The sequence below is a fragment of the Ovis aries genome, chromosome 23 (genome assembly GCF_016772045.2).
Source record: "Ovis aries strain OAR_USU_Benz2616 breed Rambouillet chromosome 23, ARS-UI_Ramb_v3.0, whole genome shotgun sequence".
NCBI classification, from domain to species: domain Eukaryota; kingdom Metazoa; phylum Chordata; class Mammalia; order Artiodactyla; family Bovidae; genus Ovis; species Ovis aries.
In genome coordinates, this window is record NC_056076.1 from 61,525,514 (window position 1) to 61,550,526 (window position 25,013).

Sequence of the window (25,013 nt, forward strand, 5' to 3'; positions counted from 1 at the left end):
GAAAGCTGAGTGCCGAAGAATTGATGCTTTTGAGCTGTGGTGTTGCAGAAGACTCTTGAGAGTCCCTTGAACTGCAGGGAGATCCAACCAGTCCATTCTGAAGATCAGCCCTGGGATTTCTTTGGAAGGAATGATGCTGAAGCTGAAACTCCAGTACTTTGGCCACCTCATGCGAAGAGTTGACTCATTGGAAAAGACTCTGATGCTAGGAGGGATTGGGGGCAGGAGGAGAAGGGGACGACCGAGGATGAGATGGCTGGATGGCATCAGTGACTCGATGGACGTGAGTCTGGGTGAACTCCAGGAGCTGGTGATGGACAGAGAGGCCTGGCGTGCTGCGATTCATGGGGTCGCAAAGAGTCGGACAGGACTGAGGGACTGAACTGAACTGAGAAAATGGGTAGAGGCTGGCAAAGAGCCAAACGTGAGAATTTAGAGATGACTTCTTGAATTGCTTTAATTGCTTGGACGACTGAGAAAATGAAAGAGCCATCAACAAAAATAGAACAGGAGGAAGTGCTGGTCTGGGATAAAGATGGTAAGTTTAGTTTTGGGCTGGAGGTGCTGTTGGCAGGTCAGGGGAGAGGAGAGCGGCTGTGGCGGGTTAGAGAGCATTGTCCACGGAGCAGGGAGACAGCGCCAAGGAAGGCAGGGTAAAGAGAGAGAAGAGACTGACGAGGACCAGATCTGTGATGCCTGACTGCGGTAGGCAGGAGAAAGGAGAGAAGGTCTGGAGAGAGCTGTGGCCTTGCCAGGTGGCTCCGTGGTGAAGAACCTGCCTGCAACGCAGGAGACATGGTTTTGATCCTTGGACGGGGAAGATCCCCTGGAGAGGGAAACGACAGCCCATCCCAGTGTTCTTGCCCGGGGAATCCCATCGACAGTGGAGCCTGGTGGGCTATAGTCCACGGGGTCCCAAAGAGTCAGACATGACTGAGCGACTCAACAATAACAGCAGGAAGAGGCAGTGAGGAAAGTGTGGTTAGAGTGGGGTGAGCAGAGGTCCTCCAGGAAGGCTGTGTGGCCTGCAGGATTGAGCATGGGACTGAGATGAGGAATGGCGGCTGGTTCTTCAGCTTCGAACTGCAGAGCTGGGCACCGCAGAGCGAGTGTGGTTTTGATAGACTGGGAAGTTTTTCATTATTTTAGGTTTGGGTTTTCGACGTGTCTGGGAAATCCTAAAGAACTTTTCCTTCCTCTCTGTTACTCACACAGGTGCTAATGAAGCCAGCCAAGGGGAAGCTGAAAGCCTCACTCCAGCAAGCCCACCTCCTCAGATGCTCAGCCTTGCTTTAGCATGGCGCCTGCTTTAAACAGAGCCGTTCTCTCAGGTGGCGCGCCAGCCTCAGAGTCTGCAGATGCGCCACCAGCTCTGTGCCGGCTCGCCCTGTGCGGGCTCTGCTCCGCTGAGTCAGAGTCGGCCTAGAGGGTCTCTAAGGCAGTGCTGAAGCCATGTGCAGTTGCGCGTCTGTGACATCGGTCTTTCCTTTCTGTTTTGTTTTTGTGATAGGTTCACCAAGTTGAAGAGTCTCAACCTTTCCAATAACCATTTAGGGGACTTCCCGCTAGCAGTCTGCGATATTCCGACCCTGGCTGAGCTCAACGTGTCGTGCAATGCCCTCCGAGCCGTCCCGGCCGCCGTGGGAGCGATGCGCAAGTAGGTCCTCCAGCCTCCCTGCAGGGCCCCGAGGCCCCGCCCAGGACACCTCGCTGGGGCCATCGCGCAGGAGGCTGGCGTGCTGTGCTGGTCGTAGCCACCCCTGCCCCAAATCAAGAGATCACGCTCTTGTGTAGAGTTCATTTTGTAGCTTCTTTGAGAATCTAGTAAAAAAATTAAAATATCCTCATTTAGAACCAGTGATCCCTACAGATGAATGTGTCTAAATATAGGAGGAGGGGTTACTTTCTCATTTCCTGAGTTATGTTGAATTCTAAGGCTTAGAAATTAGTTTTTTTTTTTTTTTTTTTAAATATATGCTTCCAGTTTTATTAAGTGAAACTACTTAAAATCTTACACATGCTCATTATGAAAGTGAAAGTGAAGTCGCTCAGTCGTGTCTGACTCTTTGCAACCCCATGGACTGTAGCCCACCAGGCTCCTCTGTCCATGGAATTCTCCAGGCAAGAATAGTGGAGTGGGTTGCCATTTCCTCCTCCAGGGGACCTTCCCAACCCAGGGATCAAACTTGGGTCTCCTGCATTGCAGGCAGGTTCTTTACCAGGGATATAAATACTATGAAATACTATAGCAAATAAAACAGTAAATATTTTAGAAGCTCCCTAAATCCTATTATCTAAAAAATCTTTATTACCAATATTAGGAAAATATTACGGGATACATTTTTCTTTTCATTTATACAGAAAGAAGGATGGATGTACAGATGAAAAGTGATATCTCAGTATTTGTACTTTTAGGAGAAAAGTACAGAATCTTCTCTTATGTTTAAAAGTCAGAAGTTAATTTTTAAAATAACAATGAATGAAAGATGAGTATCTAGGCTGATTGACACTGCAGTCAGCTTGCTGTGTTCCCATTTACGCCTGTCCAGGTTCAGTGAATTGGTCCTAATTTTCATTTTCAATAAAAGATTAAGATGCTTGTCTCTGATCTTTTGTCTCTGGTGTATTATCACCTCAGGCCCTGCCCTTAGCATTTTGCAAAGGAGAGTGCGATATATTTCCTTTTTCTGGTAAGAGGATCTATACTTACGCAACTTGAATGTTCATAATAAAGATGTAAAGTATATACGTTCTCTTTGTAACTCTAACGTTTTCTTTGCTAGCTTACAGACATTTTTGTTGGATGGAAACTTTCTCCAGACCCTTCCTGCTGAGTTGGAGAACATGCATCAGCTTAGTTATCTTGGTCTTTCTTTCAATGAATTCACTGACTTTCCAGAGGTGCTGGAGAAGCTGACAGCTGTGGATAAGCTTTGTATGTCTGGAAACTGCATGGAGACGCTTCGGCTACAGGCTTTAAGAAAAATGCCTCACATTAAGCATGTGGATCTGAGGTAAACCACCTTAAAGAAATCTGTCCCGTTTGAGCGGTTGGCTTCTGTCTGGGACGTTGGTTGTGGCCCTTCTGGTGGCTTTCTTCTGTCTAGACGAGCAAGCTGGTTAGTTGCAGTTAGGGCCCACTTTTCTGGTTTCCCTCAGAGGGAACCCTGAAACTTCTCAAATTTTTTTTTCCCCCTCATCAATGAGTGACCGTCTATCTCAAAGCTCTTAGTTGATTTTGCAGGTTTGAGTCCAGCTTTAATTAGTAGCACCATCAAGTCAGAGAAAGCTGTTTATGGTGAATGAAAATCATGTTCCTGAGAGCCAGGTCGATTTTGCTCTCCAGTATCCCTCCCTTTCTGTGGCTCAAGGCACTTGACATCATCAAGCTCCTCTTCTTTCTTTTTTTTCCCTTCCTTGGCTTCCTTAATATAATATATTCATTAAATTTGTTGTTTATTTAATTTGCTTAATTTCCTCTCTCTCCATCCAGATGGCTCTTCCCTTAGTTTACTGTTCTTTATAAAAATGTAACCCTCGTCATCTTTTGTTAGGCCTGAGTTTGGCTAGAGCCTCCCCTCTCATCCCTTTGCAAGAGCAGGGAACGTGCATTTTGAATTCTGATCACACTAAACTCCAACTGAAAACACCCACATATCCTTGCGTACATCATAGATGTATTTTTGTATATACTTTACATATGGATGGGCTTTGAGTTCCTGCAAAACAGCATATTGGGTTTAGGGCTTAGTATTAACTTGCCCAATTTGATATTTTTCAATGAAAGTAACTTCCCCATTGGAGCTAAAGCGCCAGTAACTTTGGCCACCTGGTGTGAAGAGCTGATTCATTGGAAAAGACCCTGATGCTGGGAAAGATTGTGGGTAGGAGGAGAAAGGGATGACAGAGAATGAGATGGTCAGATGGCCTCACTGGCTCAATGGACAGGAATTTGAGCAAACTCTGGGAGATGGTGATGGACAGGGAGGCCTGGTGCGCTGCGGGTCCATGGGGTCACAGAGACTTAGTGACTGAAGAGCAACACACATCCCCATTAGCCAGGGAGCGGTGAGCACATTAAATCTCAGGTGAGATGTTTAATGTTTCTGTGCAGCTGTATTCTCATCTCTAGATTACGGTTAATAACAACGTAACTCATAGAGTTTGGGAAGGAAGAGAGTAAATGCCTCTCTCCCTCAGCAAATGTTCCATGTTGTTCTCATTACCTGGTGAAAACTCTTCTGCTCGTGAACCCCTCTCTGCTGTCATTCTTGGCACCTTTTCCCCTCTTTGGATCTTCCTGTTTCTCTGCCTGCCTTCCTCCCGGGTGATAGCACCAGGCCTTCCCTTGAGCCTGTCAAAGTTCATGAGCACAAAGTAGCAGCAGTGCCGTCTTGCTTCCCTTTCATCTCCATTCTTCCGGTTTGGCCCAGGGAGCCCATTCATTCCAGTCCTGCAGAGAAGTGGTTTGCTTTATCTTTCCTCAGACTAAGAGAGTAAAGGCTGTCACACCTGGGGATATGCTAGCAATTTGCAGACATACAGTTCTTAGTTCAGGGAGACCAAATGGTAACGATTTCTCTAACTTTGAGAGCTTTTTAAAGGGTGACAGGATAGGGAGCTGAACACATTGTCTTCTTAACTTTCTTTCTGAATTTGTTAACCTTACTTGCCTCTGAGTGGTGGCTCAGTGGCAAAAGAATCTGCCTTCAGTGCAGGAGAGGCAGGAGATGTGGGTTCGATCCCCGGGTTGAAAAGATCCCCTGGAGGAAGAAATGGCAACCCCCTCCAGTATCCTTCCCTGGGAAACTCCATGGACAGGGGATCCTGGCGGGCTGCAGTCCATGGGGTCACAGAGTCACACGCCTGCAGTGACTGGAGCACCCACAGCACACACACAACTGGGTTTAGAAAACCTTCGTGTTTAAGGATTTGAGCTCTTTTTAAATAAAAAGCCACCCAGAGATGTAACAATGGTCACACTGCTCACTGGTAACAAGCATGAGAGAGGATTTGTAAGTTACCTCCTGTTAGGGAAGAAGACATCATTTTCCTTGATATGAATCAGCTTCCAAACGAGATCAATCTAATATGTTTGGAAGCAGCTGTTCTTATTAAGAGTTTTGTAAATTCTTCAAATTTCTAGTTCAAATTGAGTCTTTTTAAAAAGATAAGATCAGTTACAGGATATTTAGAAACCAGAATAAACTTTTATATACTGTAAATGTTGAATGATCGTAACTGCTTCCCTCCAGACTGCTGAGCTAAGAAGATGGGAATCTGGTCAGATTTGCTTGTGATTCTGCCTTAATATTTCATGTTGAAGCTAGTGGGGTGATTTAAGAGGAGTCTCACTTAGTCTCTGTGAGCTGAGGACTGATTCTAGTGATTGCATTTCTGATCCTTCAGATGGAACCAGTACGTCAAATTAAAAGTAATCATTTTTCTTTTAATCTTACTCTTTCTCACATTGACATATTTAAGACTGATACTGTCTTTTCTATGGTATAGGGAATATTCTCGCCTTTTCTCCAAACTCTGGATGTTACATTTCTCTCCTTGATCACTCCTCTCTCTCTTCTCTGCCTTGAGGGTTGGTTGCCTGTGCTCACAGGACCCCATTGTTACCTCTCGTCTCTGTGGTAAAAATTCATCTTGCTCCAACCCTTCTTTCTCATCTTAGGATCAATTCCACTTCAGCTGCCAACAGGATATTTCACCTTGCTTTCGTCTTTTGACACACTCAACCAAATTACATGTGAAACAGTTTAATGTTTTTTCATGTATTTTTAAATTGGAGTATAATTGCGATGTTGTGTTCGTTTCTGCTGCGAATCAGCTGTATGTATACGTGTGTTCCCTCCCTTTCCAGCCTCTGTCCCCTGGCCCCCTGCCCCACCCCACCCCCAGGCCTTCACAGAGCACTGCGCTGAGCTCCCTGGGCTATCAGCAGTCTCCCAGCTGTGCACGGCGGTTACTAGCTGCGCACAGCAGTCTCCCAGCTGCGCATGGCGGTTACTAGCTGCACCCGGCGGTTACTAGCTGCGCCCGGTGGTTACTAGATGTGCGAAGCAGTCTCCCAGCTGCGCCCAGCGGTTCCTAGCTGCGCCTGGCGGTTCCTAGCTGCACACAGCAGTCTCCCAGCTGCGCCTGGCGGTTCCCAGCTGCGCATTTTACGCGTGGCAGTGCTCCTGTCAGCGCTGCTCTCAGTTTATCCCGCCTTCTCCTTCCTGTCTCTGTGTCCACAGGTCTGTTTATACATCTGTGTCTCTGTCCCTGCCCTGCAAATAGATTCCTTAGTACCATTTTTCTGTATTCCATATATATGAGTTAATATACAATATGTGTTTTTCTGACTTCACTCTGTATGACAAAGTCTAGGTTCATCCACATGGCTATAAATGACCACTTTCTCTCTTTATTCAGCAAGCTCTTTCCCGTGGGTCCCTATTTTTGCTGATAGCACCACTTCATTGGTTCAGTTCAGTCGCTCAGTTGTGTCCGACTCTGTGCAGCCCTGGGGACTGTAGCACGCCAGGCTTCTCTGTCCATCACCAACTCCCGGAGCTTACTCAAACTCATGTCTATCGCGTCGGTGATGCCATCCAACCATCTCATCCTCTGTCGTCCCGCTCTCCTCTTGCCCTCAGTCTTTGCCAGCATCAGGATTTTTTCTAATGAGTCAGCTCTTCCCATCCGGTGGCCAGAGTATTGGAGTTTCAGCTCTAGTATCGGTCCTTCCAATGAATATTCAGGACTGATTTCCTTTAGGGTGGACTGGTCTGATCTTGCAGTCTAAGAGACTCTCAAGAAAATTCTCCCAACACCACAGTTCAAAATTATCAATTCTTTGGCGCTCAGTTTTCGCTTTGACTAGACAGACATTTGTCGACAAAGTAATACCTGGTTTTTAATATGCTGTCTAGGTTTGTCATAGTTTTTCTTCCAAGGAGCAAACATCTTTTAATTTCATGGCTGCAGTCACCATCTACAGTGATTTTAGAGCCCAAGAAATTAAAGTCTCTCACTGTTTCCATTGTTTCTCCATCTATTTCCCTTGAAATAGTGGGCCTGGATGCCATGATCTTCATTTTTTGAATGCTGAGTTTTAGGCCAGCTTCTTCACTCTCCTCTTTCACTTTCACTGCATTGTCCACAAAGGTCCGGCTAGTCAAGGCTATGGTTTTTCCAGTGGTCATGTATGGATGTGAGAGTTGGACTATAAAGAAAGCTGAGCACCGAAGAACTGATGCTTTTGAACTGTGGTGTTGGAGAAGACTCTCGAGAGTCCCTTGAACTGCAAGGAGACCCAACCAGTCCATTCTAAAGGAGATCAATCCTGGGTGTTCACTGGAAAGACTGATGTTGAGGCGGAAACTCCAATACTTTGGCCACCTGATGTGAAGAACTGACTCATTGGAAAAGACCCTGATGTTGGGAAAGATTGAGGGCAGGAGGAGAAGGGGATGACAGAGGATGAGATCGTTGGATGGCATCACCGACTCAATAGACAGGAGTTTGGGTAAACTCTGGGAGTTGGTGATGGACAAGGAGGCCTGGCGTGCTGCAGTCCATGGGGTCGCAAAGAGTCGGACACAACTGAGCAACTGAACTTTCACTTTCACTTTCATCAAGAGACTCTTTAGTTCTTCTTCACTTTCTGCCATAAGGGTGGTGTCGTCTACATATCTGAAGTTACTGATATTTCTCCCAGCAATCTTGATTCCAGCTTTCGCTTCATCCAGCCTGGCATTTCACATGATGTACTCTGCATATAAGTTAAATAAGCAAGGTGACAATATACAGCCTTGACGTACGCCTTTCCCAATTTGGAACCAGTCTGTTGTTCCATGTCCAGTTCTAACTGTTGCTTCCTGACCTGCATACAGATTTCCTCAAGAGACAGGTCAGGTGGTCTGGTATTCCCATCTCTTTCAGAATTTTCCAGTTTGTTGTGAGCCACAGAGTCAAAGTCTTTAGCATAGTCAATGAAGCAGAAGTAGATGCTTTTCTGGAATTCTCTTCCTTTTTCTATAATCCAGCAGATGTTGGCAATTTGACCTTTGGTTCCTCTGCCCTTTCTAAATCCAGCTTGAACATCTGGGAGTTCTCCATTCACCTACTGTTGAAGCCTGGCTTGGAGAATTTTGAGCATTATTTTGCTAGTGTCTGAGATGAGTGCAGTTGTGCCGTAGTTTGAACCTTCTTTCACATTGCCTTTCTTTGGGATTGGAATGAAAACTGACCTTTTCCAGTCCTGTGGCCCCTGCTGAGTTTTCGACTTCACTGGTTATCCAGACACAAATTTGTGCCTGTGTTTTCTAGTGTGCTACCCAGATGCTTGCTGTCGTATCAGTTCGTCTTGGGCACCAGTCTCGCTCTCTGGCCCTTACTTTTTCTTCTCACTGCTGCTCTTGCCTCCTCTGTGCACTGTCTGCTGCCATTGTACAGCCTCTCAAGCACAGCCTCACTCAGAACCTTAGTTTTCTAACTCAAGATACTTAAGCTCTCATTTCTAGTTTCAAGCCCTTAGCCTGTGAATCCCTTGAGGATGAGGTTCTAAGTATGGTTCAGTCCAGAGTGTGGTCCTCCAGCATGTGCTAGCAAACCAACTATTTGCAACTTTTTTTAAACAAAGAGATAGGTTTAGTAATTGAGACTTAATATCTTGGAAACATTCGCCATTGCCACAATATTCATGTAGATCCACGTAAGCAGACACACCTCACTGTACAGGGAGCACATTAGGCCAGGTGCTGGCGAACTCGACGTGGCGAGCCACTTGTGTGGAGCGCTGTGACCCAGTGTGTGCATGTCCGTCCGTGAGGGATTAGAGGTTGGGAAAATAGGTCCTTCCTCCTGGATAACTCAAGAAGCACTGCTCTCATTTGTATAGCCTGAGTCTCTGTAGTGAAAATGGGCTAGTCCCTCAGCTGTGTCCAAGTCTCTGCCACCCCGTGGACTGCAGCCCACCAGGCTCCTCTGTCCGTGGGACTCTCCGGGCAGGAACACTGGAGAAGGTCGCCGTGCCCTCCTCCAGGGCGCCTTCCAGACACAGGGATCAGACCTGGGCCCCGCACAGCAGGCAGCTTCTTCGCTGTCTGAGCTGCCAGGGAAGCCTATGTCCGTGAACGCGTAGTGTTAGTGCGCAGCAGGCCCCGTGCTTGATGAATGGTGTGGACTCGCCCAGCTCATGTCTGTGTTCTCACTCCTCTCACTCGGTGTGTGCTCCTGAGGGGCCCCTGCACACGCGTGAACCTCAGCCTGAGAGTCCAAAGGCCGTTCAGCTCCTCCCCATGGACTCCTTGCTTCTCCCGTTTATGTCCAGTGAATTCTGCCTGCTCTCGGGGTTCAGATGACATCCTTCCTCTCCCATAGCATTTTCCGACCCGTCTCTATGTTTTATGCCTCATTTATGACGTTGATCAGGCTTCCCTGGTAGCTCCATCGGTAAAGAATCTGCCTGCCAGTGCGGGAGACAGGGGTTTGATCCCTGGGTGGGGAAGATGCCCTGGAGAAAGAAGTGACAACCTACTGCAGTATTCCTGCCTGGGAAATCCCACGGACAGAAGAGCCTGGTGGGCTACAGTCCATGGGGTCACAAAAGAGTTGGACACGACTTGTCGACTAAACCACCACCATGACACTGATCACAGACTTGGATCCTCTGGCTTCACATTCTAACGCACATGTGGTTTGAATTACTGAGTCTGTTGGCGTGCCCCTCATCTTACCCGTCTCTTACTGGCGAGCAGCCTGGGGCTGTGCTTGTCCTGTCCCTGTGGCCCTTTCGTGTGCAGGGTGCCGGCAGGTGCGTCCCCCTCATCGCTCAGCACCCTGTAGGGCAAGGAAGGCGCCAGCCTCCGTGTCCAGGTTAGAATGAGGCTTCCTGGAGGCTTAGGTGATGGCTCAAGGTCATATGTGTAAAGTGTTCAGCAGCAGATTGGAACTAGAACATTTTCACACTGCGGACCTATACACAATAAATGCTCAGTGAGTATTGATGAAAATAAATAAAATGCTCTGTTAACTGAGGAGATTATTGGAAAGGAATTCTCACAACATTTTGCCTCTTTAAAAGCTCATCTGAAGTAGTCATATTATCATGTGAGCCTGAAACCTTTTGATATTTGCATCCTGATAAGACTTGACAATTTAAAGTGAATAGTGGCGATAACCTCCCTGTCATTATAAATTCTCTTTTGTCTCATTAAATCAGCCCTGTAATTGTGTTGGTGTTAATACAGTGCAGGGTTGGGGGTAGGCTGAGATTAGTGCATCATGAAGGTGATTTAAAGCATAGACTCGGGAGAACACAGGGCAGTTTTCAGTTCCTGTCGTCTGTTGTATCCAAAAGGAGATTTGGGTTTTGATGCAAAGAACTGACTTATTGGAAAAGACCCTGATGCTGGGAAAGATTGAAGGCAGATGGAGAAGGGGACGACAGAGGATGAGATGGTTGGATGGCATCACTGACTCGATGGACATGAGTTTGAGCAAGCTCTGGGAGTTGGTGATGGACAGGGAAGCCTGGCATGTTGCAGTCCATGGGGTAGAAAAGAGTTGCACACGACTGAGCGACTGAACTAAGGTGATTCTGTGTACATATTCTAGTAATCTAGTGAGCATTTAGAGATAGGCAGATCACTGAGTTGAAGCCAGTTTTTTACAACCTGGAACAGAAAAGAGAAGGAGCAAAAAATAATAATTTTAACTCTCAGGGACATTTGAAGGAGCCACATGCTGTCCTCGTGGTTTGACAAATCCTTAGCTCTTGGCTGTCTTGTCCTTCATCCTTGAGTTCCAATGGCTTTATGATACTGCTATTAGAAATTTAGTTCAGTTCTCTCATTTTATTTTTTTAGATTTATTTTTTAAATTTTAAAAATTTAGTTACTCTCATTTTATTTTTTCCAAGGGCTGGAAAGCACTGCAGAGAACACTTGACTTTTTTCTAAGTTCCTCCTCTCATATTAATGCTCTTGTGACCAAGTGCACGATCTCAGCGCTCTGTTCGCTTCGTAACAAGGAGTAGGAGGTTCTGTTGTTTGTTTGTTTGTACAGGAGCTGGGCGTAGCCTGGCAAACTAGGCCGGGAAGGCTCATCTGTTTTCCTCCACTTTGAAACTAGATGTGCTTTTGCACTGACTCCTCGTCCCCTCACCACTAGCCTGTCTCCCTGGCGCCTCGTCCGTGGCCGCGTGGGTCCGTGAGCTCACCAGTGTTTATGAACCAGGCTCTGCCAGGCTTTCCCTGCACCCCGCACACGCTGGGCCCCATCACGATCCTTTGTTCTGTGCGTTCGCAGTGAATCCTACATGCCAAATATCAGTATTTCCTGCGCTTTGCTTTTTCAAGCAGTGTTTTAAAGATGGAGACAGTTTTGGTAATTAATCCTTGGTCTGGAACCAGCTATGAAAATTCAGATAGGCTTATGCGCCTGTTTCTGGTGCATAGGTGGCCCCATTCTTTTTTTTTTTTTTTTCCCCCAAGCTCACCTGTTAGTTTTGCCCTTTATGGCTGCTCATCTACCTGCTCACTTATCCTCTCCTTCCTTAAATACTCAGTGTAGCTGCGCGTGCTTAGCAGGGTTTCCTGGGTTTTGTTTCTTGTATTCTTTCAACCAGATTCTTAGAAATAAATGTTTAAATGATTTCCCCCCCTTGAAATGAATTAAGATAAAAATCAATATGCATGCTTTTCTTCCAGGCTATTAATGGTCTAAATTGCATTTCAGAATATAGTTGCAAAGTTAAGACCTCATGGAATTGTAGCTGGGAATAGCCAGGGGACCTAGCTAGTGAAGGAACAGCAGATACTGAGAGTAAAGAAATGATGGAGAGCTGTGACAGTGAGGCCTGAGGCCCTCCTGTTGGTCACATACAAGGGGAGGCTTGTATTTACAGCATTGCCTCTGGTTACCATCTCTGTTTGTGTCCGTTTCCTCTCAAGACTGAACCTAATTAGGAAACTAGTGGTGGACGGAGTGGACTTTCTCCCCCATGTCACTCAGCTCGACCTGCGAGACAACCAGCTTGGGAATCTGGACGCCACGGTTTTCAGCGGCCTTGAGGTTCTGCACTGCGAGCGGAACCAGCTGGTGGCACTGGGCCTCTGCGGCTGTGTCCTCAAAGCACTCCACGCCGCTTCTAACGGTATGTATCAAGACCTGGCCCCGAGAACTCGCTCAGTGCAGTGCTCTTGTCTTCCTCCTGGCTTTGACCTTTCTTTCCTCATTTAGTGAGACAGGTGTCAGTTTTTGCTAAGACAGAAATCATGAGAGAAGAATGCTGTTGGGTATTTAAAGCGATCAAAAGGAAGCACTTACAGTCCTGCCCTGTTTTTCTCACATTGTGACATTTGAATAAGTTATTCCCACTGGGGATGGACTCTTCGCTCTTCGGCTTGAAGAGCAGATGTCGTTGGCGGGGGCGGGGGGCGGGGCGCAATGGGAAGTGAACTGTTTATTGGGCCACTTGTGACGATGGTGCATCTAGAGAGTGAAAGGGGAAGGTAGGTCTATTATGGATCCACACAGGGCCTCAGATCTCCTGCCCCACCAACAGAGGGCCTCCCCGCAGGAGAAGCCTGCAGTATCCATCACAGGGCCACCACGAAGCAAGAGCTGTGTGTATTCAATGAGGGTGCCTCCTTAGACTTCGGAGATCACAGCAGTTCTAAAAAAAGAAAAGGTCATATGGGTGTATGTTTGGTGAAGTGAATGAAGATTTCTACCCCTTCCCGTCAGACAGCTGCATGGAAACGAGTGTTTACTACTGCAGGCTGAACAGGCGTTTATCAAGCACTTGTCCTCTGTGTCATGCAGCACAGGACTGCTAAAGGAGAGGAGCTCTTTCTTTCCTTTTCCTTTTTTTGGTTTTAATGAATTTACTGTCAGTTCATCAGGCACTCTTATCTGTCAGATCTCGGCCCTGAAATCTATTTCTCACTTCCACTGTATAATCAGAAGGGATTTGATTTAGGTCATACCTGAATGGTCTAGCGGTTTTCCCTACTTTCTTCAGTTTGAGTCTGAATTTGGTAATAAGGAGTTCATGATCTGAGCCACAGTCAGCTCCTGGTCTTGTTTTTGCTGACTGTATAGAGCTTCTCCATCTTTGGCTGCAAAGAATATAATCAATCTGATTTCGGTGTTGACCATCTGGTGATGTCCATGTATAGAGTCTTCTCTTGTGTTGTTGGAAGAGGGTGTTTGCTATGACCAGTGCATTTTCTTGGCAAAACTCTATTAGTCTTTGCCCTGCTTCATTCCGCATTCGAAGGCCAAATTTGCCTGTTACTCCAGGTGTTTCTTGACTTCCTACTTTTGCATTCCAGTCCCCTGTAATGAAAAGGACATCTTTTTGGGTGTTAGTTCTAAAAGGTCTTGTAGGTCTTCATAAAACCGTTCAACTTCAGCTTCTTCAGCATTACTGGTTGGGGCATAGACTTGGATAACTGTGATATGGAATGGTTTGCCTTGGAGACGAACAGAGATCATTCTGTCATTTTTGAGATTGCATCCAAGTACTGCATTTCGGACTCTTTTGTTGACCATAATGGCTACTCCATTTCTTCTGAGGGATTCCTGCCCGCAGTAGTAGATATAATGGTCATCTGAGTTAAATTCACCCATCCTAGTCCATTTTAGTTCGCTGATTCCTAGAATGTCGACATTCACCCTTGCCATCTCTTGCTTGACCACTTCCAATTTGCCTTGAGAGTTCCAGAAAAACATCTATTTCTGCTTTATTGACTATGCCAAAGCCTTTGACTGTGTGGATCACAATAAACTGTGGAAAATTCTGAAAGAGATGGGAATACAGACCACCTGACCTGCCTCTTGAGAAATCTGTATGCAGGTCAGGAAGCAACAGTTAGAACTGGACATGGAACAACAGACTGGTTCCAAATAGGCAAAGGAGTATGTCAAGGCTGTATATTGTCACCCTGCTTATTTAACTTATATGCAGAGTACATCATGAGAAACACTGGAGTGGAGGAAGCACAAGCTGGAATATAGCTTGCCAGGAGAAATATCAGTAACCTCAGATATGCAGATGACACCACCCTCATGGCAGAAAGTGAAGAGGAGCTAAAAAGCCTCTTGATGAAAGTCAAAGAGGAGAGTGAAAAAGTTGGCTTAAAGCTCAACATTCAGAAAACCAAGATCATGGCATCTGGTCCCATCACTTCATGGGAAATAGATGGGGAAACAGTGGAAACAGTGTCAGACTTTATTTTGGGGGGGCTCCAAAATCACTGCAGATGGTGATTGCAGCCATGAAACTAAAAGACACTTACTCCTTGGAAGGAAAGTTATGACCAACCTAGATAGTATATTCAAAAGCAGAGACATTACTTTGCCGACTAAGGTCCGTCTAGTCAAGGCTATGGTTTTTCCTGTGGTCACGTATGGATGTGAGAGTTGGACTGTGAAGGAGGCTGAGCACCGAAGAATTGACGCTTTTGAACTGTGGTGTTGGAGAAGACTCTTGAGAGTCCCTTGGACTGCAAGGAGATCCAACCAGTCCATGCTAAAGGAGATCAGCCCTGGTATTTCTTTGGAAGGAATGATGCTGAAGCTGAAACTCCAGTACTTTGGCCACCTGATGTGAAGAGTTGACTCATTGGAAAAGACTCTGATGCTGGGAGGGATTGGGGGCAGGAGGAGAAGGGGACGACCGAGGATGAGCTGGCTGGATGGCATCACGGACTGGATGGACGTGAGTCTGAGTGAACTCCGGGAGAGGGTGATGGACAGGGAGGCCTGGCGTGCTGTGATTCATGGGGTCGCAAAGTCGGCTACGACTGAGCGACTGAACTGAACTGTCATTTCAATGGAGAAATAAACCAAACCTCAGATAACTGCAGGTCACCAAAGGGTTATAGGATTTGGCTAGTCAGGAAACATGAAATAGGTGTTGAAGAGGAAAGAATCTGAATGTGGTTCATCTACCAATGAACCACATTGGTGGATGAGCATAAGGGAGTTCTGCTCTCATAGGTTGCTGCTGGGAAGTGGTAAGATGTACTTATGGGACGCATGGCTTGGAGTCAGATGGTGAAACTTTGAAGCTGATACAGTAAGCTATAGAGATCCAGTGGAAATTTTTAGTGGAAGAGGCAAGTGATGAAAATGAAGCTGTGAGACTGTTAATGTGAAAGCAGGGTCCCGAGTGCCCATATGGGGGAAGAGTGGGGTGACCCACCTTTCCACTAATCCAGGTTATTGCAGTGGCTTCGTGCGAGTTAGCAGGAATTTGCAGTCAGGACTACAGATGTCGACATAGGACATCTGCTCAGAGGTGGTGCCTGGAACCGTGGAAGTGAGGGGACTGGAGAAGAGACCCGGTACCAGAAGGAGCCTCCAAACCACCACAGGTGGCTGGGGCAGATTAGGGAGCCGAGAGAAGCCAAGCCTCCAAACCCATCACAGGTGGCTGGGCCGGATTAGAAAGCCGAGCCTCCAAAACCATCACAGGTAGCTGGGCCGGATTAGGAAGCCAAGAGAAGATGAGCCTCTGAACACTTGTAAGTTTCTCGAAAAAGCAGAAGGGATCTCGAGACTACTGCATGTGAGGAGCAGAGCGCTTGGTGCCACTTTGCGCACAGGTTTGAGGGAGGCTTCCAGATTTCAGTAGAGGAAGTCCTTTCTGATCCTCAGGAGTGCTCTTCCAGTGAATAGCACGGACTGAAAAAGGCACAAGCCAGGACGCATCCGACTATATCCAAGGAACCCTGAAAGTTTAAAAAAAAACAATGCTGTTCATACAGTTAATCTTCCAGATAAAGTTTAGGCTGTATAACGAGGAGTGCCACAGCGAGTGGGTGGGAAGAGGTCGGAAAGCAGAGTGAGTGATTCAGCTCAGTCTCTGACTTAAGACCTTGGGACTAAGTTAGGAGGTCTCTGCACTTCCCTGTAGCTTAGAAACAGATGGGTGTGTTGTGCTTCCCAACCTAAACCTGCGATGGAGGATAAGGCCCAGGAACAATTCTACATGAAAAGAGTCTGTGTCACTTGAATGGTGATGTGTTTGGTTTTGTTTTTTTCCTGCTTCCTAGAACTTGTCCAGATTGACGTTTCCCCAGTTCCGAATTATCTGTCCTACATGGATGTCTCAAGGTAAGAAGCCAATTCCTAGAGCACTCTAGGGTCTGTGTGAAAATTATCTAGATAATTCTGTCTAAACCTGAGCGTGAGAACTTTTTATAAGGTGGCTAACGAGACCCTCCTGCACAGCACGGGGAACTCTACTCAGCAGTGTGTGACCTTTATGGGAAGGAAATCCAAAAAAGAGGGGATGCGTGTATACAAATAGCTGATTCCCTTTGCTGCACAATGGAAACAGCTTTGTAGAACAACCACAGCTGTGTGAGTCGCTCAGTCGTGTCCGACTCCTCGTGACCCCGTGGACTGTGGCCCGCCAGGCTCCTCTGCCCATGGGGATTCTCCAGGCAAGAACACTGGAGTGGGTGGCCATGCCCTTCTCCTGGGGATCTTCCTGACCCAGGGATCGGGTCTCCAGCTTTGCAGGCAGCTTCTTTACTGTCTGAGCCACCAGGGAAGCCCTGCTTCTATATCTTGAAACAACTACGCTCCAATAAAAATTAATTTTGAAAAAAGAATTTTTTATATATCTTAAAGATAAACGATGCAAATTAATATCCAGCAGTGCTGAATACTCGCCCTCTGAAAGTACTTGGGGCTGTCAGTCTGTGCAGGCTGCAGCAGAGGAGTCGCGGCGTAGTGTGGACACGGATGTGAGTGCCAGGGCTGCGCCTGAGAGAGGTTGAGGGTGTGTGGCTGGAAGGTCCAGTGCCGCTGTAATCACGTCAGCTGCGTTTTCATGTTTTTCCCTGAAATGGTGTTTAGTTCATTAAAAATGTATTTTGTGCTCTGTCTCTTCTATTTTTCCCCTTTTTTTTTTGTACGTATCTCCTTACTGCTGCTCCTGCTGTTTAGTGGCTAAGTCATGTCCGACTCTGCAGCCCCATGGACTGTAGCCCACCAGGCTCTTCTCTCTGCCCATGGGATTCCCCAGGCAAGAGTACTGCAGTGGGGGGCCACCTCCTTCTCCAGGGATCTTCCTGCCCCAGGGCTTGAACCTGTGTCTCCTGTGTTGGGAGGCGGGTTCTTTACCACTGCACCCCTGGGGAAGCCCACTCTCCTACTTGGAGCCCTCAAGCAGTGGCGACTGGCACTGCTGGAGCGGGGTTTCCGTGCAGCCTGCTCACTCTTCTCAGCTCACTTGTGCACGTGCTCACCTCCTCACCTTGTATGCAAATTCACTACTGCCCTGTGTCATATTTACTTCGGTTCCCACAAATATTGTAGTAGACTTTTCCCTGAAGTCCCAAAGCACGTATTGGAGCAAATTAGACTTTCATAATCTCCACACACTAAATTGAAACTCACTTTTAACATAATTCCAAACGTAATAATACAAACTTTTCTGAACTACCACAGCACATAGGAGTATGTGGCCTCTCAGTGTGACAGGTAACTCATTTCAGTGCATAAAATCTGGTATAGCTGCTGTGTAATTTGCCAGGTGCAGAATTTGCCTTTAGTCATAAAAGTATACAAACCTAGGTATTTTAATAATATCTTCAATCACATTATGTAAGAATGTGTCAGAATTTAGCTGGTGTGAGAATGATCACAGTTACAGCTTTGAATTTATAAAATCGTTTATGAGTGGCGCTTCATACCCCATACTTCCTAGTAAATTCATGTCAGTTTTCTGTTTAATGAGCTTTAAGTCAGACGCTACTCAAGTTCTTTCTATTTTATCAGCCTTGAACCTTGCTGTCTTCAGCATTGAAATAAGAGTACAGGCGTGGGGTTTGCGTATGTGGGTGCATGTAAATATCTTGAATAGATTTATTCTACAGAATTGGCCATGGAGTAAATCTATTTTTCTTTTATTTAAAAGATGTAATTGCTAATTGGTTCCCATTGAAACCCTCAAGTGAGACTGAATTGGAAACTTGTGTTGTGCTGGTCTCTGAATTCTGTCCCTAATGCTGTCGATCTTTTTTTTTAAGAAAAATTCTCATGTTCAGAGCCTGCACTGTAGCACGTTCTGCCTAACCCACCTCCCAAACCGTAGGGCTTTTCCTCTTAGAGAAGCCTCTGCGTCTGATCCCTCCCGGAGCTCTGGGTATCTCGCCCTCCTCTCTGTTTCCAAAGGAGCTGAGCTGTTCCTCACTACGGTGTTTGCTAGGTTCTTAGGGTTCCTCAGGGTCAAAGTTCCAGGCTATTTTATCACTTCGAGGAGTTTTGTTATTCAGTGTTTGCTTATGCTGAAGGGTACTTTCGCTTGCCTACCTTAATGAGATGTTTTAGAGGCTGACGCGTGTGTGTGTGAGAAGGAGAGAGTGTGTGCTTAGTCACGCAGCCACGTCTGACTCTGTGTGTGTGTGCACGCGCGCATGCTTAGTCACGCAGCCGTGTCCGACTCTTTGCAACCCCATGGACTGCAGTCTGCCAGGCATCTCTGTCCGTGGAAGTCCCCAGGCAAGAATATGGAGTGGTTGCCGTGCCCTCCTCGACTGCCGTACAGTACAATGATTACGGGTGTCAGTCGGTAGGCCTTCAAAGCCAGAGCAGTATGTACCTATGCAAACACTAGACGGAAAATGCTGCCTTCTCTTCTGTATTTTAATTGAGAAGCTGATACAATAGCAAAAAATTTTACTCTACTAAAATCCTTGTTCCAAGCCTCATACTTTCCACGGACTTGTTCATCTGGTTTTTAAAGAATGTTTGCATACTGTTGGAGATTTTTTTGTGCCTAGTCATTTCACATATTTTAAAAAGAAGATAAAAAGCTAACAATCCATGGCTAAGAGACATCAAATACAGTAACAGATTTATCAAAAAAGTGGTCAATTCATTTAACAACTAAAGTTACCATTAGCTTAGTTTACTTGTTTCCAGGAATCAGAATTACTGTCTAATGCATAAGGAGATATTTCCAAGTCCCTGGTTCTGAGTCTTAGGGTCGGTGTATATTTTCATTGCCGCCATCTCTTTCCTCTTGTCTGTGGCAGTGGCCTCAGGGCACCTTCTGAGACCCTGGGGAAAATTTTCATATTAACGGTAAAAATGCAGATTGGAAAACAAAGCTATTATGCCATTTGACTCTTTACCTTAACTGAAAGTGTATAAATATGTGTTTATTGGTTTTCCAATGGCAGACGTCTTCTCCCTAAACTTACATGGGTTTATAGACATTTTGGGATAGTAACTCTGGAAACCAGACTATTTTTTAGACTTTAGAGATAATACAAATGGTGTTACTGTGTTCTTCCCTACGCTTTCTTTATTTCTTATTCCTTATCACATCCTGCTTCAGGTTAAAGTGACTACACATTTTTTTTTTATTTGTATTCACTGTAATTATTTCCTTTGAAGTTTTATTTGTTATATGTAATTATTTTGACTTGTGAACCATGTTTTAAGCCAAATTCCAATCAAAGAAGAAATTGTATATTCTTACATTTAGGAACTGTTTAGAAAACGTACCTGAGTGGGTCTGTGAAAGCCGAAAGCTAGAAGTTTTGGATATTGGCCATAATCAAATATGTGAACTTCCTGCACGGTGAGTATTAAGCACAGATTAAGTTAGAGAATCTTAAATAAGATAAACAATGGAAAAATTCCTGGTTCAGTGTTTAATTTGTTGTTATGAACCCCTGAAGGACTTTACTTTCAAACCTCATTTAGTATCTCTCACCTCTCGTGGCCTCGTTAAGTCATAGTGCTTTGTCGTGTAGTGACAGGTAGACTGAAGCTTTGACCTCTAGCCAGACTTGGCAAAGCTGTGTGGAGGCTGATGCTTGGTGGCACTTTCCAAATAAGCCAACAGAAATGTCCAGAGACTCAGCAGATGATATGGCTGGTTCACCTCTGTAGTCTTAATTCTTTAAGAATCTTTACTTTCTGTCTATTGTCTTAACATGTCTGTCTTCTCATAGAAGAAATTTGAGAAGAATTTAATTTAAAAACTAAATTTCCATTTTTAATCCCTGGAAAGCTCAGTTACTTTTACTTTGTTTCTCAGCCGTATGTTAACACTTGTAAGTTCAGTCCATTTGAAAATGCTGGGCTTTATGCTCAGTGAGCATTTAGGTGAGCCAGTGCAAAGCCCGTCACCATTATCAAAAGGACTTTGGACAGCTCTGTGTGTGTGTGTGTGTGTGGGACATGGAGAGAGACTCTTTTAGAAGGTAGCAAAAATGACAAAAGGTGACTACTAACGAGAAAAATAACTTGTTAAAAAAAAATCTTGTCCTGTTATCTCTCCATCTATTTTTCTCTTCCCTGCTCTGACCTCCCCGATTCAACACATGCAGCCTATTGGAGTTTAGGGCCCCTGAGTCACAGCAGGCTGCAACAAACATAAGTAAACCAACAATTACATAAATACAGGATAACTGATTTCTTATCCAGTTTGCCTGAGTTTATTAATCTTTGATTTGCTCTGCACTAGTACAAGACCTGGGGGATCTAAACAAATGCTCATTCGAAGCAAATCCAGATGCTCTGTCGTCATAAAATGTAAACAGCGTTTGTTTCTGTGTGTGTTTAACACACGGCACAATAACAATACATATTGTTTGCTCATTTAATAATAGTGCTGTTTAGTTGCAGACTTTGTATCAGCCCTGTCATTGATCTACTATCCAGGCCAAGACAGCGATTCTTCAGAAACCGATTGAACATCCAAGCTTTGTTTGTCTAACTGATGTGTGTGAAAGGGTTTACAAAACAGAAATTAATATTTAGAACCAGAGATGTATTGAAAGGAAAAGAAGCTGTTTATTCTCCAAAAGGACTGAACAGATTCTGTCATTAGCACGTATACTCATTCTGTAGTCGTGAAATCTTTCTTACATGGAAAAATGAGGATAAAGACTGTGCTGCCTTCTTACAGCTATCCCTCTATTTAAGGGTAAAGTGTGTGTGTATGTGTGTGTCTGTGTGTGAGAGAGAGAGAGACAGATAATCCCATCCTCTGTGGACCAAATCCAGAGCTACCGGTTAGAGCGGGCGTCCCAGAGGCCGGCCCTGCAGTAACTGGCTGAAGACCGTCCTGGACGCCTTGTCTCGTCCTCCAGCCTCTAAAACCCACAGAGGCAGGTGTGTCCTTAACGGTGGCCCCCGGTGTCACCACATTGAGACAGTTTGGTAGCATCTTCGTAAGCAAAGATTCTCGTTTTGATACTTAAAGTGAATAAAGTTATGGCTGTAAATTAGAGTGACTTTAAGAACTTTTAAGTGAGTGAGGTCAAGATGGTGTAAAACAGGAGGCGGGTGAGGAAGACTAGTTCTTCGACGTCAGTGTGAGTGAGCTGTCGCTTCAGGTGACCTGGACGTGAATCACAGCCTCGCTTCCCCACAGTCCCCAGGCTTCTGTGTTTAACACAGAACGCGCTTTATTCTCTACAACTGTTGCTGTCCCAAGCGATCATAAAGCAGATTTCACTTTGATGAACACAAACTCATCATCTATTGCAGTTTTGATAACTCATTGAAGAAACAGTCACACTTCCCAGCAGCTTGTTTAAGGCTCAGAAGAAAATTCTGCAGCGAGCCCTTCTGTTCTCTTTAGAAGGGAGTCTGCTTTGGTCCAGGATGAAATCAGTGAGAAAATAAGAGTAATCAGATTCAGGGAAGTGAGGAGAGGAACGAACAGTTACTGTGAAATGCAGCTGAAGGTGCATAGCGCTTTCTCAGTGGGCGTTGGTAAGAGTTTATTTGGACGAAAGAACCCTCGTTGAATGTTGGTCCTGTAGGTGAAAATTGCTCAGCTGTGTTTCTTCAGGGTCTCTTGTAGACTGAAGCGCCCTGGGCGCAGACTTTGCCCGGAAGCGGACAGCCTCCCAGTCTCCTCGTGAGGCTGGCGAGACGAGGCCGCTGCCTTTGACGTCTTCCGTGAAGCTCATTTCTCCTTTTCACTGAGTAGAGCTGCTTTGTTAAATAGTCCTTTTCATAGTTTTCCCCACCCTCTTCTTTCTTTTTGAAGTATGGAAAACACTGAAATACGCAGAGCTCAAACTTTGAGCTCATCTTAACGTGAATCTGCAGTTGCTCTGCTGCATTTAGGCTTCTTGGCGAGATGATTTTCGGCCTCCTGCCCCGTTCACTTTCAGGCCTTCACCCCAGGTGATCCCTCAGTAAGTTGCCTCTCTCTGCCCCTGTTCACACAGCCTGTTTTGCAACAGTGGTCTCCGGAAACTGCTGGCAGGACACAACCGGCTGGCCAGGCTTCCTGAAAGGCTGGAAAGGACCTCCGTGGAGGTCTTGGATGTGCAACACAACCAGCTCCTGGAGCTGCCGCCCAGCCTCCTGATGAAGGCTGACAGGTAAAGCCACGGGTTTGCTCTGCTTGCTCACTAACTTGTGAAATGCCCCTTCGTTAGCAGGCTTGTCTCAAATGTGTTAGTCACTCGGTCATGTCCAACTCTTTGCGACCCCATGGACTGCAGCCCACCAGGCTCCTCTATCCATGAAATTTTCTAGGCAAGAACACTGGAGTGGGTTGCCATTGCCTTCTCCAGGGGATCTTCCTGACCCAAGGATCGAACCTCGGTCTCCTGCACTGCAGGCAGATTCTTTAGCATCTGAGCCACCAGGGAAGCCCAGCCTAGTCTTAGGTGATCTCAGGCCATCTCAAGTAGAATTTGTGACTATCTGAGGCTTTCCTGGTGGCTCAGACGGAAAAGAATCCACCTGCAAGGCAGGAGACCCTGTTTTGATCCCTCGGTTGGGAAGTTTTTATTGATCCCCCTTTTCTTTTTAAAGAAATCTTTTTATCCAGATGAAACTTCTGATAATAAACGTGTACAACTCTTAAGCATACTGCTCCGTGAACTTTTACATACATATATACTGCATAACCATCACTGAGATCGAAACAGAGAATATTTCCTTTATTCTTTTCCTTCTATTTTCCTCACTGAAAAATTTATTCTCTGTACTTAATGTAAGTTACAATGAATTCCTACTGGAACAGTTACTGAGAAATAATGAGATTGTGGGGAAACGGGATTGCTCCTTTGTAATGGCTGGTGCTTTACAATACTGTATTGGTTTTGCCATACATTAACATGAATCCGCCATGGGTGTACATGAGTTCCCAATCATGAACCCCCCTCCCACCTCCCACCCCATATCATCTCTCTGGATCATCCTCGTGCACCAGCCCCAAGCATCCTGTATCCTGTATCGAACATAGACTGGCGATTCGTTTCTTACATGATAGTATACATGTTTCAATGCCATTCTTCGAAATCATCCCACCCTCTCCCTCTCCCTCAGAGTCCAAAAGTCCGTTCTATACATCTGTGTCTCTTTTGCTGTCTCGTATACAGGGTTATCATTACCATCTTTCTAAATTCCATATATATGTGTTAGTATACTGTATTGGTGTTTTTCTTTCTGGCTTACTTCACTCTGTATAATCAGCTCCAGTTTCATCCATCTCATTAGACCTGATTCAGATGTATTCTTTTTAATGGCTGAGTAATACTCCATTGTGTATATGTACCACAGCTTTCTTATCCATTCATCTGCTGTTGGACATCTAGGTTGTTTAATGTCCCGGCTATTATAAACAGAGTTCTGGTTTCCTCAGTGTGTATGCCCAGCAATGGGATTGCTGGGTCATAAGGCAGTTCTATTTTGCAATTTTTTAAGGAATCTCCACACTGTTCTCCATAGTGGCTGTGCTAGTTTGCATTCCCACCAACAGTGTAAGAGGGTTCCCTTTTCTCCACACCCTCTCCAGGGTTTATTGCTTGTAGACTTTTGGATCGCCGCCATTCTGACTGGTGTGAAATGGTACCTCATTGTGGTCTTGATTTGCATTTCTCTGATAATGAGGGATGTTGAGCATCTTTTCATGTGTTTGTTAGCCATCCGTATGTCTTCTTTGGAGAAATGTCTATTTAGTTCTTTGGCCCATTTTTTGATTGGGTCGTTTATTTTTCTGGAATTGAGCTGCATAAGTTGCTTGTATATTTTTGAGATTAGTTGTTTGTCAGTTGCTTCATTTGCTATTATTTTCTCCCATTCAGAAGGCTGTCTTTTCACCTTGCTTATATTTTCCTTTGTTGTGCAGAAGCTTTTAATTTTAATTAGATCCCATTTGTTTATTTTTGCTTTTATTTCCAGTATTCTGGGAGGTGGGTCATAGAGGATCTTGCTTTGATTTATGTCGGAGAGTGTTTAGCCTATGTTCTCCTCTAGGAGTTTTATAGTTTCTGATCTTACATTTAGATCTTTAATCCATTTTGAGTTTATTTTTGTGTATGGTGTTAGAAAGTGTTCTAGTCTCATTCTTTTACAAGTGGTTGACCAGTTTTCCCAGCACCACTTGTTAAAGAGATTGTCTTTACTCCATTGTATATTCTTGCCTCCTTTGTCGAAGATAAGATGTCCATAGGTGTGTGGATTTATCTCTGGGCTTTCTATTTTGTTCCATTGATCTATATCTCTGTCTTTGTGCCAGTACCATACTGTCTTGATGATTGTGGCTTTGTAGTAGAGCCTGAAGTCAGGCAGGTTGATTCCTCCAGTTCCATTCCTCTTTCTCAAGATTGCTTTGGCTATTTGAGGTTTTTTGTATTTCCATACAAATCTTGAAATTATTTGTTCTAGTTCTGTGAAAAATACCACTGGTAGCTTGATAGGGATTGCATTGAATCTGTAGATTGCTTTGGGTAGTATACTCATTTTCACTATATTGATTCTTCCGATTCATGAACATGGTATATTTCTCCGTCTATTAATGTCCTCTTTGATTTCTTTCATCAGTGTTTTATAGTTTTCTATATATAGGTCTTTAGTTTCTTTAGGTAGATATATTCCCAAGTATTTTATTCTTTTCGTTGCAACGGTGAATGGAATTGTTTCCTCAATTTCTTTTTCTACTTTCTCATTATTCGTGTATAGGAATGCAAGGGATTTCTGTGTGTTGATTTTATATCCTGCAACTTTAC

The 25,013-nt window shown here is 45.1% G+C and overlaps 1 protein-coding gene across 1 annotated transcript in view; it reads left to right on the top strand.

Moving 5' to 3' along the window:
• The window catches only part of PHLPP1 (PH domain and leucine rich repeat protein phosphatase 1), a 232,258-nt gene that overhangs the window by 162,923 nt on the left and 44,322 nt on the right, over positions 1–25,013 (top strand). The window contains exons 5-10 of the mRNA XM_042239364.1: positions 1,511–1,657; positions 2,784–3,014; positions 11,952–12,154; positions 16,065–16,125; positions 19,514–19,609; positions 22,221–22,376. Of these exons, the coding sequence (XP_042095298.1) occupies positions 1,511–1,657; positions 2,784–3,014; positions 11,952–12,154; positions 16,065–16,125; positions 19,514–19,609; positions 22,221–22,376 (894 nt within the window). The remainder of the gene's footprint in view (positions 1–1,510; positions 1,658–2,783; positions 3,015–11,951; positions 12,155–16,064; positions 16,126–19,513; positions 19,610–22,220; positions 22,377–25,013) is intronic.